The following is a 16,459-nucleotide window of genomic DNA, read 5'->3' as shown; positions in this document are numbered from 1 at the left end:
AATTGTTCATCTCTAGTAATGATGTAGTTTTCGCGAAAATACATATCGTTATCTTCCTTTATTACTTTCGGATCTGCAACTTAGAATAATGGAAACTTCTTTGGCAAACATTACAGTCATTAATAACGACATTAATAACTAATGCATAACTATTAATCTAAGATCACTAAACATATTTTATTATTTTTATAGTTTAAATAATAATAATAACGTAAAAAAGGTGTTTGTTATACAATTTAAAGCTAAGGGGGGAGGGTTAGACGATGATTTATATATTTATTATAGAAGGAAAAAATTTATTATTTTCTATATAAAAATTACTAGATAACTTCTATGATTAAAGGTTGTAATTTTGAAATAGGAAATGACGTATTTACTTCCCTTTACGCTTTCGTATTTCCGGATAAGATATTTTGATAGAAGAGGCGAAAACAGTATAAATAACATTGTACGAGGCGGATAATTCCCTTGATTCGTCGACTGACGACATGAGTAGGTTGAGCTTGGGTTTGGTCATACTTCTTTTCTCCATCTGTCACGGCCAGCTGTTAACTTACCTTCAACTACCAAAACATGACGGTGTCAAACGTGTCTGCACCATAGGAGCAGACAATTTCACGTCTGTTGTCAGTTCTGCAGAAATAGTAGTCGTCGCTTTCACGACGACACATCAATCTACTGGATGTTCTGACGATTTGGACAGCTTCACCCAAGTAAGTACTTTGGAAAATTATCTGCTCGACATCTTTCTAACGAGATTTAAATAAAAATTAATTACTATCACTTACTTAAATAGTAATTAATTGTTAAATTTATTAAAATTTAATGACTTGATGAATTTCAAATTATTATTTTAAATATTTAAAAGTTTATTCTGCAAAAAAATTTTTTTTCTTCTTCTATTAAAAAGTAGTAATTAGCATTTTTGTTCGTTAGAATCTTAATCAATATGTTTATTTTTAATTATAAATTTTTTATAAAATATACAAACAAATTATTAATAAATTTAAATTTAGTTTTTATTTTCCTTTCCAATAATTAAAAATTCTACTTTATAATATTATAATTGCGATAATTGAGTTTTTACGGCTGTAAATCGTAATGATAACTTTCGAAATTTTAATTATATTTAAAGAAAGTTAATTATAGACTTTGCTTATTTGTATATATGAAAATAATAATTTAAACTTTGACCTTTTTAAATTTCTTGACAATGTTTTATAAAAGTAATTTTTGCTACGTCTACATAAGTTTAATAAAAGGCAAATGGTATCTGATAAAGGTTGTCAGATGTTATCAACAAAAATCAACCAGAAAATAGGTGTTGTGAAAGAAACGAATCCACCCACTATTGTTTTCTGTTGTGTAATAAAAATGTTGCATCTTATCAAAATAAATTGACTGATTATCTTTGTTTTTTTATAAATTTATTCGTTAAATATCTTTGATAGCCAATGAAATGTTTTGTTATATTCTTTTGTTACATATATCCTCAGTACTTTAATATCATTACTTATGACCATTTAGAAAATTTGATTGTATATCAAGAAATGAATTGCAGTTATTTTTTCTACTTTTCTCTTACTTTTCTCTTCTTTTAGTAAGTTTTTACTGCAACCACAAATTTCGATTTGTTAGATTCCAATGTTTATATAAGTCTGGGAGTGATTTATATATGAAGAGAAAAAATCCTTTATATTAAATGTGTGTTGTATCTGAAGACATATCTCTCACTTTTTACAGTTTATGAAGTAAAATCGTGTATAGAAAATAATATAAATTATATTTTTGGTATTAAAATTATTTATAAAATATTAAAGAACCCGTTCTAATATGTAAACTCTATTTAAAGTGATATTTTTATTTTTTATTTTTTGGGGTGTTTTTTAAAGATTTATTTCTGGTAATTTTTGATCTCCAGAATTAACTTGATGGATAGATTCGAAAAATATTATTCATTCAATCGAATCTCTACTTTTGCCATGTAATTCAACTTTTAGTTCACGTCCGAATTGGGGTGGAGTAGCATAACTCTCCAAAAAAAATAAAAAAATTATAGGCTTCAAGAAGCTTCAAATCATACAGATATGATTTGTGATTTGATTTTTGCACATATATTTGCTATAGCAGGTGAACAAACTCTAGCAAATTACATGTCAAAGTCTACTTGTACAGTATGACACATGAGGATTTGTTATATCCAAATGAAATGGGTTTCTTAAGGAACGTTGTTATGATTCAGAATATAAGAAATATATATATATATATATATATATGAAGTCATTTTTTATTAAAAGAATCTTTTTTTAATATTATAGAGTTCTTATTCTATAACTGAATAAAGAAATTACTTTTATTATGTGTTACTATATTGTTAGATCTATATTTAATATTTTCTATAATAAAATATGTAGCAAGTATGAAAAAATAATTTAAAATTTTAATATATTTATATATGAATTTTTATATTTTTCTGCTGGGTGTAATTCGTGATTTACAGCTTTGAATCGAGCTAAAAACAGCTGTCGTAACCCGTAAAGGCCGCCATTTTTTTTCTTTTATAAATATAAGCAAAAATCGAATATATTTCTGAAATTTCAGGTGTTATACATTTAATATTTTAATAATTTAAAAAGTTATACTCTAAAAATGAATAATATTTCTTGAAAAATTGATTAGCTTTTAGCAGTATCGACAATTATAATTGTTTACTATAACTGTATTGCTGTAAAATATGCATGTAAACTTTTATTAATTTATTTAAAATGAATAAAAATTAAAAAGTTATAAAGCTTTTTTAAAAACTAAATTCTTTAATTATATTCAAACTATGTGTAAATAACAAAGTACTTGGACTCTTTACATCAATTACTTTATAAAAGAGATCGGCAAGTATGTCATCAGATTACTTCTTTAAAAATAAAAGTACTTTTATTCCATTAAAATATAATTGGAACTGAGAGATTTTACTGTAAATTTTTCTTGTATACGCGTATTATTTTAGGGTATGAATTATGTAAAATATTGCATAAATCTTGAATAAATAATGAATGGCTCAAATTACTGCCGACTGATTTGAATATCCGATTTTGCATCACTCAAAAAACTTTATAACGAGCTTTTGTCTTATTTTTTTCATTTTACTTTTTAAGGATTTAGTAGAAAACAAGCTAACAGCTTATTAGAGAACAAAACAAAATCTGTAACCAAAAAAAAAAGTAGAGGGAGGGAACAAATGGTGCGAAAAGCCGATTAGGCCAAATTACTTGGAATGAAGAAAGTAGCACTTTGCAGACAATTCCAAATAATAAACATTAAATTTTTAATTTTTTATCTTTAAAAATTAACCTAGGATTCTTGCGATTTTTTTTTCTCGAGAATCTATTTATCATGACCAAAATTTTGGTGTAAACATTTAATTTCCAGGAAAAAAAATTATTAAAAAAAGGAAATTCATCCGAGGTCAATTGATGTTCTTTCGACGTCACGCTCTAATTCACTAGAAATTGTCAATTTGAGAAATTTGGATCGTTTCATGTGTGGCTATAAGTAGGCTATTATTTTGGTCGATTTTGCGCTCATTTGTTAAAGTATTTACATCTATCGCCATCTAGTGACGATAATGGAAATTTATTGAGGAATCAAAACGTTTCGCGAATCAAACGTTGAATAGTTTACAGTAAAGGACATCGTGTTAAAATAGTTATTTATTTTAAAACAAACTCGTAAATATCTCTATATAAATCTTCGAGTAGTTGTTTTATAAAATACAGATAAGAATTTCATTTCCCCTCCTTAATGCATACGTTAGATACAGGATAATTCAAGTATGAAGTTCAAGGTTAATATCAACGTCTATCAGACAAAGTACAAGCTTTTGTTAGTGTATTATTGGTTTATATATTACACTGGTGTGTGTGTGTGTGTGTGTGTGTTTTTAATTACTAAATTTTCCAGGAAAAAAAATTGAATTGAAGAATAAAAATGTCAATACATTTTGAAATCTACATGTTATAGAATATTAAAATTTTCTATAACTTGTAGATTTCATAAAATATTGTAATTTATTTTTTAATTTTTGTAGATTTCATGAAAGTTTTAATTGTTTATAACTTGAAGATTTTATAGAAAATTGCAGTTTTCTACAAGTTCGAAATAGACTTATAAATCTTCGTTTTTGTGAAAAATAAATTATTTTTGAACAGTTTTTCGTTCGTATAAAGAAAATTTCGTGGCATGAGTCATTAATTTATATACATAAATTGCGAACAGGTGACTCAGAAGAACGTATTTTGTGCACAGCCAGTTATGAGTCACATAACTACGAACTTATGAGCCAAATGAATATACACGTAACTCATATAAACGTATGCATAAAATTTGTTTGTTTACAAAAATTTTAAGTTTAGAAAATTTCACAATTTATAGAAATAACACTTCAGCATTTTTTTTTAAATTTTAAATTGATTAAACCATGATTTTCTTCTATAAATGCTTTAATCTGTATTTCAGCTAAGTTAAATGATAACTTATCTCTTATAACAACAATAAACCATTTATCTGGATATTTTTATTTTAAGAAAAATCTTTTTTTAATTTTGATATTCCCATTCAATTATTTAAACGACTTTGAAATGAACTTATTAGAATCTCTTCATATAAAATCGCTTCTAGATTAAAAAAAAAAGTCCAATTACTTTTAACTAATTGAGCAGACCATTTCGTTTAGTCCTGACCATGAATTAAATTAATTAAATTTGTTTAGAGTTGTGAAGGAATTTTTTTTTTTCGTTTCTTAAATATTCAACAATTTTCTTTTACGTTTTTTTTTCCTAAATATCTAAATATTGACTTCGATATTAAATTAGATCGTAAGTTAATTCGTTCTATTTTTTAAAATAATTAATGAGCTGGTTTATGTTTATGACAATAAAATTTCCGCACAGGAACAGTTAAATTTATGCTCAAGATAGTCGTTCACGTGTTCACGAAAACTGTGGCTTGCGATTTCAGAACAGTCGTGCTCTTTATTAAACAGTTGAGCTCGTGTTTACCATTGTTCATTAATAATTGAACTCGTGTTTGAGGTTAGTTGAACTCGCGGTATTGGCTCGTGTTGAGCAGTAATTGTGGATCGTGTTCAACAAAAGGTATCTACGAATACGAGCTTAATATATGTTCAAGATAGTCGTGCACGTGCTTGAGGTAAATTGTAGATCGTGCTTTAATACAGTCGAATTTAATTGATTTCTGACACGAGTACGTGCTCTAGATTACATTTGTTTTGATACTGATTGAACGTGTTCAAGGTTGGGTACGTCGACGTCCATCAGTAATTGTGGCTGGTTTTAAAGGAAAGATACACTCAGCAGAATTTTAATTATCTATAGATACGAACTTTATAGATTTAATATACGAAATTTCATTTTATTTTATAAGTAAACTTGTTCAAATGTATCAGATTTTTATTAATTTGCAATATTTTCTTACACTCGTAATTATGTATTTAAAAAGAAATATGCAATAATTATACACTCGACCTTTTCAATATGATAGATGATGTCTTTTTTTTTAAAAAAATAATTATTAAGCAATTTCTGAAAAATATAAAAAGAATATTTAATATTATATTAATTTACTTTCCAAAATATTATTAAAATTCTCAGTCTAAACGAGTAAAAATCCCAGCATAAATTACTCGTTATAAATACATTGTAGCTCGCAACATCTTCGAATTAATTTGTTCGTTAATAATACGTTTTTAAAATGGCTTTGGTTGTCTGAATTAGTTTTTTTTTTTTTTTAAATAGCATTTTTAACTGAACATCAAGCGAAACGATAAAGCTATCTTGTGCGCTTTTTCCTCTCATTTTTGCTGTTTATCTCTTCAGGTGACTGCCCAAGTCCTGCGTAAAAGAAATGTTCTAATCTGTGAAGCTGACGTTTCTGTCATCAAAGAATTCTTAGCAGGTGAGCTCATTCGGATGCGGGAGGATGTAGGGGGTGGCCCACACCACCGTCAATAAGTCGATTTTCTTGTCAAAACTGCTAACTCAAACACATCTAAATCTAATTTCCATCAGCAATTTCGGTAAATGTTTATGTAACGAATCAATCGAATTTACTCTCCATAACGTAAATTAAAAGATATATATTTTTAGTTTTAAATTAATGCTGTTTGATCGGAAGAGGGTTCTTTTTTTCGGGGGATAAATGTATTAAAAGGAAGATTTTTTTTTAGATAAAAGAGGTTGATGATGTTTATGCAGCTCGACGGGTTTTATCGTGCAAGTGAATTCAATGATATTCAGAACGTCAAAATTCCGCATTTCCATTTATGAAAAACAAAAGTGTTTTGATACGATTCGACCATTTTTCTTTTTAGAATAATTTTTAGAAAACTCATAACTACCTCCTTCTCCCCCTGCATTTACAGACAAAGATAGATGAATGGTCATTTCGCTCTGACAGTAGGATTCCTATTAATTCTCTTGCACAATAACTTATTCTTATCTGTATGAAACATGTTCATGGTTCTATAATTTACACAATGTGGTTAAGGGTTTGGTAATTTTGACAGATGAACAATTAAAATCTGGAGATGTATATATTTACAAGAATGCCAGAAAGTACCGTTATTTTGGACATCGATCAGCAAATTCTCTCTTGTCGTTTATACTCAAGGTAAGCTTTAAATGTAAATTTTATTTTATTTTTTTCGAGATTTATGTTAATAATATAGTTTTATAGATTTGCAATAAAAGGAATAAAATTTTAAAAGTGATCAGGAAGACTTTTAAAATGTGATTGTAAATTCTCGAGTTTATTAAGTAGTATTTCGGCTGTAAATATTAACATTCTATCGAGTTTTAATTAAGAAAATGTTATGGAAAATATTAATTACGTACAAATTCTAATGCTAATGAATTTATTAATGTGAAAAGTATATAAAATGATAAAGTAATATTGTTTTTATGTGGTTGAATTCCTAATAATAGGCTATTCTTTAGGGCAATGTTATATTTCTCTTCTTGTCAAAATTTGAAATTACAAGAAATAATGGAAGATAAATTAAGCTAAAGATTTTTAAATAATCTGAAAAACAAGATATTTCATGAAATCGCTTAAAATTTGACTTTAATATTTAAATAACCACATTAATTTCTTCTATGTTACGTGAAACTTTGAACGTAATCAGTCAACTTTGAATATTAAAATGATCAAAATTCATTTCGTTTGAATATTATTATTAAGTGTCGGATTATAGTTTGTGAATAATTTTCTTCTATTCATTTTTCTAAACATTTTCACTCATAAAAAATATACAGTTTTTTATGTGGAGTAGTGCGAAAGTTAATTAATGTATCAGGGAAAAATGTCACTATTTATCGTCATTTAATTTATTTTAAACATTAAAATAAAAACTTTAATTAATTAAATAGTTTGTGATAATTATAAATAAATATTTCAATTATTATTGGCTTTCTAGTAATAAAATTGTTGCCATTTTATGTTAATCTGGTAGAAGATAAATTTATTACATTGATTCACTCCTCTATTGAATTCTATAGGAATTACATGTTTTTCTTCGTCTTTTTTTTTCTTCTATTTTTTTTTCATTTCAGTTGAACTCAACTCAAATAAATATCATTACGGGAAAATTGGACAAAATAGCTTTTGATGCTGTTGAACAACCGCGAGTTGTTGGATTCTTTATGAAGAATACCGCTGGTGAGTCGAGAGAAATCAACAAAAAGATTTTGTTAGAAAAATGAATATTTAATTAATTATAACGAAAATCACTTTAAATTTTAAATGAGAAATTTATAAATTGTCGGAGGAAAATGAAGAAAAATTGTGATTTTTGAAAATTCGACGTTTTGCAAAATTACAATAAATCATTTGGAGGCAGTAGTCGGATACTTTAATGCGACTAGCACATGATTTATTATTATTATTAGTTTAATCAAGAGTATTGGAGCTTAGTTTACAACCTGATCAATGTAGAACCCGTTGTTTAGAGTCATATTAATAGATTGCACCTCGCTATTGCGTACAGTACATTTAAACTCAGTAATTTACTCTCTTCTCAGTTTTAAACCCCGTTTTAAATATCCACTATTTATTAAGAAGAGAGGAGGAATTTATAAACTTGTAATCGAAAGTTGAGAATATATATATATATATATATATTTTTTTTAGAGTAAAAACTAAAATAATTATCATCATCTCGAAAGTAAATTTTATATAGATATAAATCTTTTCAGATTACAAAGCATTCGAAGATGCTTCTTCTCAATTCAGCCCCGAAGTCCCATTTTATGTCGTGTTTGATCGAACGGTAGGTCGTTTATCTTTCACTATGGCATAATTTGTCTGCACGGAGTCATTAAGATAACAACGGTCCCCCCGAACAGGTTGCCAAGCATCTGAAACTTGATACAGTTGGACAAATAAACTTGTATCGTTCTCTAGAAAAAACTCCCATACCCTGTCCAGCCAATGTAAGCATATTATTGAATTCCCTTTTTTAAATATTCTTCAACTAACTTATATATATATATATATATATATATATATATATTTTTTTTTTTTTTTGATATAGCCAGCTTCTGTTGAAGATGTCCGAGCATTTATACAAGGTCATAAAGGAGCTGTACTCACTAAACTGACGGAGCATAATCTTCACGATCCTTCAGTAATATCAAATTCCTAAAAAATATATGAAAATAAGCATGATTTCTTGTTATATTTAATACCTTAGCAACGTGAATAACATTATTTAAAAGCACTTTCTGTACCATTACTAAGTGATATTTAGAAAATGTGATTCACCTATATCGACCAGTTCTTTCAGCGCTCACAAAAAGGTGAAGAGGAAAAAAAATCGAAGTTGCGCTTCCACAAAATACTTCCCGGAAACTAAATTATTCTTGATACAGAAATAGTATTCCAGTTCAATATTAACAAAGAATCCTTTTCTTTATTATTACTTCACGCAGAAAATTGTGTAGGAACTTCAGTGTATGTGTGTATATATATATTATAATAATATTCTCTTTTCAGCTTTTTGATGAAAACCGGATTCTAGTCTTATCTATAGGAGAGCAGCAGTCTCCAATAGGAGCTTATTTTTACCGTCTCTTATCCAAAATAATCCGCAATAACACCAACAACACGGAATTCCAGCAATTAAATATTGTCTGGATAGAGCCTGATACTTTTCCAGCTATGCACATTGTAAGTAATGTTACATTAATACCTATTTCTTCTTCTTCTTCATTTTTTACGTTGCAACGTAGTGTACCAATTATATTTTTGTATCGAATGGATATTTGCTTACAGATGATGGATGTATTGGAGAGCACATTAGGGATACCTCCTATATTACCTGCCTTTGGAACTGTCAATTTAACTACGGTAAGTCCTTGTAAGATCTTACATCAACCATCTTGATTGATAATCTTGTAACGTTTGAAAAGACTTACATCAGATTTTAAAAACCAGTCGAATACAAAGTTTAAAACATCGTTTATAAATACTATCGATTTTTCCTTACAAATTTGAAAGTTAAATCGATGAATCCAAAATATTTTTCTCTGTTTACTTTCCACCCGATAGTTTTTAGAATTTTTGTAAAACATATTTCCATCCAAGAGAGGGGGGAGGAAAACAAAGAAAAAGGGGGAAAAGCACCCCAGAATTCCGTAGATAAATAATTCAACGTTTCATAAACAAAATATTTATTTTTGACTTAATTTCTGTAAAAAAAATTAGGTGAATGATATTCTCGATACTCTTCTTTATTTACGAATTGTTAACATAATCAAAAATTAGGAGAAAAATTAGCATCTTTTTGTAAGATAAGTAAACGATGATGGCTTTTAATTTAATAAGAAGAGAATTTACTTTGCTTTGAACTTAAATGACTTTTCTTCAATGATTAAAATTAAATGACCTTTTAAAACATATTTTATATAGCGATTAAATCGTCATTAATATGATTTATAATAATTAATATTAAAAGTTTATCTAGCCTCGACTGATGTCTTTATTAGCTGCACGCTTTCTGGTTAATGTTTTCGCCAAATCGATATTCATTTGGTTTTCATATGTCTGATAGAGATTTTAATGTTGTTTCGGTATCTTTTCAACTTGTTATCGAGTGATTTTCGACAGAATTTATGCTGAAAATTCTTAATTTAATTCATTTTTATGGAATATCCAGTAAATTAATATATTCTTGACGAGTGGATGGCGTTGTTCATAAATAAAATAACACCAAGCGTATAAATTGCACGCCCGTACAAAAGAATAAGGGGGCGGAATATTCCCCCTTAATCCCCCTCTTCATTAAGCATTCGTCACACAAAAATTCGTGACGAATGCTTAATGATTATTTATTCTTGTGATTTTTTAATAGTTAAAGATAAATAGATCCTTCATTATATACAGGACTTATACACATGTAAGCCCTTTTCCTGTATGTTTTTATTAGATTTATGATTAAATAATATATATAAAAAATAAATCTAATAGATTTTATTAGATTAGATTTCCACAAATTGAATGCCCCCCTTTTACAGAGACGGTTACACCACTGCGTTAATGTACAGATGTACTGTACTTTGCCACTCCTAGTGGGATCCGAACCCGCGACATTTTACGTTTTCTAAACTAAGTTGCGTATTTATTAAAAGCATTTTTTAGTATTAAATTTTATTGGAAATTCGAAAAAATATAATAAATTAATTCCGAAAACGGCGTACAGCAATGAATATATAAATATTCAGAAAACTAGCAGAACCCAATTTTAAAAGCACCAGGCTATTAAATTTTTGTAAGGTATCCAAAAGTGGCAACGTTTGTGTAACGAAATGCTCTCAATTCTGTCGAGTTTGGCAATATTGCAATTTCGTAAATGTAATTTTCCTCGCGATAATTATCGAACCGATTAGTAATAATTTATGTAGAAATCAGTTTAGATTAATTTCGCGAGAATTTTGTAATTTAATAAACCGAAAATTCTTCGGAATATTTATTTTCTAAACAACACAATATAAATGTATTTAAAGATACTAATTGTAATTTAGTTCAGAGGGGGGAGGAGGAAAAGATGGAACCGTAATGCTTAAAGTGGTAAAACACGGCAATAAATAACCATTAAAAATTACTATTATTCAGGTTACGTAATTACGGCACGATTAAAGGGGGAAAAGGGATAAAAATAAAAGAATTTTCGTTAAAGAAAGATGGTAAATACAAATTATTTTAACCTCTTTTGTTCGCCTTGAATAATGCATCAAAATTGGTAAAATAGTTGAAGTGTACTAAAGCAAATACGCGTAAATAGTTGGCGCTGATAGAATTTAATCAACGTGAAATTACGAGACGTGATATACACCACTGTATGGGATTTATTATGGATATTTGCGGAATGTTTCCTGCGATTATGTCCTAATTAGATGATAATTTCCAAGATTACAAAATTGCATTACGATGGAGCAATCAATGAGGTGTTTTTTTTTAATTCAGTACAAGAAGAAATCGAATTTTTATAAATGTTTTAAGCGTACACGTGCATAGGAAAGAAGAAAAAGGCAAAAAGAAAATAGCTCGAATTTTTTTTGGGGCGTTGTAAATGTTTCTTGCGAAACACTTACACAAAAACCCTCGAGTGAACATAGGAACTGGCATCGATATCTTTACCAAAGCATGTGGAAAACTCTGCAACATTTGTCCTACATTTTCTTTTGTATAACCAAAGCTTCACCTTATATTGAAAATTTCTAGATGTGTAAATATCTGGTAAACCAGCGTATAATTCTGTTTTTTCGACTTTATATAATCGAAGATTTACTTCGAATAAATGCAAAACTTGAGGAGTTTTATTTAAATTTCAATAGAATGGTGCTAGACAGTTGGCATATGTAACTTTATAGCCTATAAATTTTAGCTTAATTTTGAATACAATCTGTTCAAATGTTCCCTCTCGAGTTAAATTATAATTTTCAAAAAATTCTTTGTCACTTACTCTAGAAGACTTAAAATAAAAGAAAAAAACTCTGTTCTGATGGTTTGCAATTACTGAATGGCGACAAAGAAACGTCCCTTAGTCTGATAATGGTTAAAACTCACAAATGCTTTCCTTTTATATTAATAATCAATATATTTAATAAATCCGGAAACTGCAACGAAACGTAATTAGAATTAACTGCTTTTGGAAATATTCTTCTTAGCAATATTACTATTTGTACTCGGCTACGAAAATCTCAATATTAAAATTCCTCTTCGTAGCAATACAATATTTTCTAAATTGCAAAAGTTTTAATGGTCTTAAATTAAATGTAATTGTAAGAGTAAAAATTGAGGTCGACGGGGACGATTGTTTAGGAAATCCTTTTATACTAAATATCAACTGCCGACGAATGGCAAAATACCCAAAATCTCCATTGCAATTAAAAGGAGCACAAGGGGAATAATTCCGGATAAAATTTTATATGTTGAAGAATTCTTTACTGTTTAAATCAACGAAATGCATTCGTAGATTGGTACAAAAGCGTGCCTTCGATGCTCTGTGCAGCATTTAATTTTAAACATCATGAATCTTTTAAACACCGTATCTAATATTGTATTAAAATATATCGATTCAGAATGAAAATGCCTGGTTTAACACGTCTCTACTCAACACTACTGGAGATAAAAACGCAGAGAAAGAAAATATACAACTGTTAAGTGACTGGTTAAGTTCAGTCATCAATAAAACCGTTCAGACCGTTAAGTTGGGTAAGATTTTTTTTCAATTTTTTTTAATATTATTTTTTTATTTTTTTAAAATTCAAAATACTTCTTGTTTTAGTGGGAAGACAATCGTTTCTTCAATTACCACAGTCTCAATCTGTAAACGAAGGAGACTCAGTTACATTAGAGTGCGTGGTAGAGAACCCAATTGGTGATTGTGTATGGCTGAAAGACGGGCGAAACATCGGTTATAATTTCGTCAAACACAAGCATTTACAATGGGTTGGTGATACTTCCTCAGGTGTTTGCAGTCTTAGGATTATTTCAGTAGAAAAAAGCCGAGACGAAGGTCAATGGGTGTGTGAAATAACCGGAGACGAAGAAAATCCAACAATTATTTCGACTCCAGTGAAATTAACAGGTAAATTTCTTCTTATTTACTTTTATAATTAATTCTCTTTTTATTTAAAAATTGCAATATATTACCGAAACGGAATAAAATTAACTTTTTGTTTTACGTATTAATTTATTACTTCGGTGTTATTTTCTCTAATAACCTTGATAGAAATAGAAATGCCAAGATTGTTGATAAAAAGTAAATAATAGTTATTGCGATTGGGTTTGTTCTCTGGCACATGGATTATGTCATTTGGGAAAGGAGCAAAATTGCTAAAGGCAAGAAACAAAACTTCTGCAGCTAATTATGTCCTGTTTCTAATATCGATTTCTGAATTACTTCAGTTTTTTCCGGAATAATAAATTTGCAGATAAATTGTAGAATAATTGAAAAATATTTTTATAACCTTTTTTTTCTCGTGGTTGGGGAAAATAATTATTAATACAGATTTGAAGCGTGTGGCATAAGAAGGAAAGGGAAAAAACCAAAAAAATAAATGTAAAAAAAAAACGTTTTGTTTCGCGTAGTAGTTGCATTAAGGGAAGAAACTTTTGTTAGAAGTGTTAAATAGCTGAATTGTTTGTAGTACAATTGTGAAGAGCACATGGTTTTAACAATATAAACTTGGAAAGCTTCCAAATCTTTCAGGCAGTAAACGACAAGGTAGCCTCTTGATAAGCCTTTGTTAAGAACCAAATCCTTTTGACGGTGCAATAAATTATTTAAAAGTTTTCGGGTATCCTTCCTAATAATACTTCAGCACGGTTCATTTGTAAATAAGCGCATTACTTAAAATCGAAGCTGTAATCGAATATGCACTTAATTGTAATAAATTTTAATTTGCCGGGTGAGAATAATTTCAACATTTTTGCATTTTAAAAAAAATACATTTAATAGCTAATATTTTACATAATGTTTTAAAATATTTTTCCAGTTGTACCCTTGGAGAAATTAGCTGTAAAGACCGAAGAATTATGAAGAATTTCTATTATAAAATTATTATTTTTTAAACATTTCTCTAATGTTTTATAAATTATTATTATTTTTCAATAAAAATCGACTTTTTTGTATTATTATATATATTTTTATTTTTATTGTTTCCTTTCGAAGAAGCGTTCATCACCAGTTTCCGGCAATGTAGATAGTGGTTGTTGTTTTCATTTAACAACCAGCTAACCACACTGCCAAACACTGATGCAGACATTCCGAAGAAGATATTAACTCTTGATTTGATCCACCTGATCAGACAGTCGAAGTAGTCTGGGAGGTAACTGAGATACCACCAGCTGTGTTCACAACAGACTAACATGTGAACTCAGAGTGGTACTCAGCCCCTTCTCAGGAACTGCCGATAGACAACAACAGAAATTGTCTACGAGAAAATTACAAAAACAACCCCAATATAAAAGAAAAAAAAAACGATTGTGCGTGTGTATGTGTAGGTGTATAGGTGTATGTCTTTGTGTGTGGATATATAAAATTGAGAAACGAGAAATCTAATCATTTATATCCGGATGTACAGTTACTGAACACTTTGAATGTAAAAGATAGAATGACACTTATATTAATTATATCAGTGTTGGGTTGAAATTCCTTCTACACGCGAGAATTGATGACACGGAGTCTGTTATTAAGGGATGACACTAAACACTATTGTTATTATTGAAATAATCAATTAGTTATATAATTTACAGAAAAGTGCATATGGATGAAATGTAAAATTAATTAGTATAACTTTTAACTTATAACGAATTAATAATTTCTCTAAAATTATGCGGTATTTTTTAAAAATTAATTTTCTGCTTATTTTATCCTCTTAAGTTACGCATTTTCTTACTATCTAACAGTTCTTCGATAGCTTTTTTTTAAAATTAAAATTTATTAGAAAATTATAAATTAAATTTATAAACCTCAAAAATGTCTTTAATAATATAAAATATTTAACGTTAGGTTTAGAATATTAGCTTCGTATATAAAAGATTTAAGAGAGAGAGAGAGGGATGTGGAAATTCTAAATGTTAAAAAATTTAGAGATATTTTTCGTATAACAATAATAATAACAACAATAATAAGTACGTACGTTTTTAGTAAGAATATCTTACTTAAAAGATATGGAAACTTTTCAAATATATTGCTTTCAAAATAAGAATCAAAACAAGTAAAAGTCACGTACTCCAGCTTGCTATTTTATTAATGGAACGAGCCTAAGGCGAAAGCTATTTCTATATTCAGTTAAATGACTTTTCTGGTCTAGGCAGAAGTTTCAATGCAATTTTGGAGATGCTCAAACTCGTTTAAATACTTTTTCACATTAATTTGTCACAGATTCTTATATTGAAAATCCAATATCAACCTTTTTTTTATTATTTATTTATTGTATTTTCCTTCCTATTTCTGTTACGTAAAACACAGGATTTTTAAAATAGAAAACTAGAAAAAAAATGGATCAGTTTTTATTTTTCAGAATTAAGTTTTCTAGGGAATTAATTCTAAATTTATATTTCTAGAAATAGAAAATCTATAATTCAGGAAGCGAAGTGTAGAATGATATAAATTAGATGTTACGTCTAAAATCCGATGAACTTCTTGATATAATTGAAGCAATTATGAATTTTAATGGATTAAATGTATTTAATATTGTCATAGCCGACATTTAATTACATAAAGTAAGGAAAATTTCGGTAAAGGAAATGACAACTCCGAATCATTATCTCGTATGAGACGTTTTACCTCTTCTGGAATAATTTCAAGAGTAAACAAATTCGGTTATATACTTTAATAATTAAAATTTAACTCGTTTATTACAATAATGAGGTATTTAATATTTAGTTACTTTTATAGAAGTCGAAATTTTATTTTTATAGAATTAAATTTGTGATTAGAAAGAAGAATAATAGATGAAATTCCACTTAATTTTCTAATAATTTGACCATTTATTACGAATTTAGTAAACTTAAATATTCTGTAAATAGACATATTAAAAAATTAGTTATAGAGTGTAAACAATTAGGTTTCAGGGAACGATTTATACGAAGGCCTACGCTATAATTTGTTTAGCTTAAATTACAAGAATATTGTATAATTTAGAGCCTCACAATTTTATATTTATTTGATAACGAGAGGGAAGGCCCTTTGTTGTATTTTAAAGCCACAAGTCTACATTCGATTTTGGATACTACGTGACACACACTACGGAAAATGTAAACAAAAAAATATTTTCTTAGATAAGATGTTTAATAATTTATTGATATGTAATATTAGTATTATTTGTATTAGTCAATATAATAATAACAAGAACTGAAAAATTTAGACTGTTTTTAA

At 28.0% G+C, this 16,459-nt stretch overlaps 1 protein-coding gene across 1 annotated transcript; it reads left to right on the top strand.

Moving 5' to 3' along the window:
- The first annotated feature begins 458 nt into the window (after positions 1-458).
- LOC136976792 (calsequestrin-1-like) lies at positions 459-14,214 on the top strand. Its single transcript, XM_067272200.1, has 12 exons — positions 459-713; positions 5,892-5,970; positions 6,581-6,684; positions 7,626-7,731; positions 8,268-8,341; positions 8,418-8,504; positions 8,606-8,698; positions 9,067-9,240; positions 9,346-9,420; positions 12,654-12,786; positions 12,860-13,162; positions 14,073-14,214. The coding sequence occupies exons 1-12, from the start codon at positions 489-491 to the stop codon at positions 14,114-14,116; spliced, it is 1,497 nt and encodes a 498-aa protein (XP_067128301.1). The 5' UTR covers positions 459-488; the 3' UTR covers positions 14,117-14,214.
- Positions 14,215-16,459: the final 2,245 nt, after the last annotated feature.

This window comes from Centruroides vittatus, unplaced genomic scaffold, assembly GCF_030686945.1.
Source record: "Centruroides vittatus isolate TY-2023 unplaced genomic scaffold, ASM3068694v2 contig_10, whole genome shotgun sequence".
In the NCBI taxonomy this organism is placed as follows: Eukaryota; Metazoa; Arthropoda; class Arachnida; order Scorpiones; family Buthidae; genus Centruroides; species Centruroides vittatus.
The sequence above is the reverse complement of the archived record's forward strand: the minus strand, read 5'-3'. Positions and strand labels throughout refer to the sequence as shown.

Bases quoted from the DNA above. Each gene is read 5' to 3' on its own strand.
- LOC136976792 (XM_067272200.1), top strand. From the start codon at position 489: ATGAGTAGGTTGAGCTTGGGTTTGGTCATACTTCTTTTCTCCATCTGT. The intron at 9,241-9,345 runs GTAAGTAATGTT...ATTTGCTTACAG, and splicing joins CTTTTCCAGCTATGCACATT to ATGATGGATGTATTGGAGAG. The intron at 13,163-14,072 runs GTAAATTTCTTC...ATATTTTTCCAG, and splicing joins GACTCCAGTGAAATTAACAG to TTGTACCCTTGGAGAAATTA.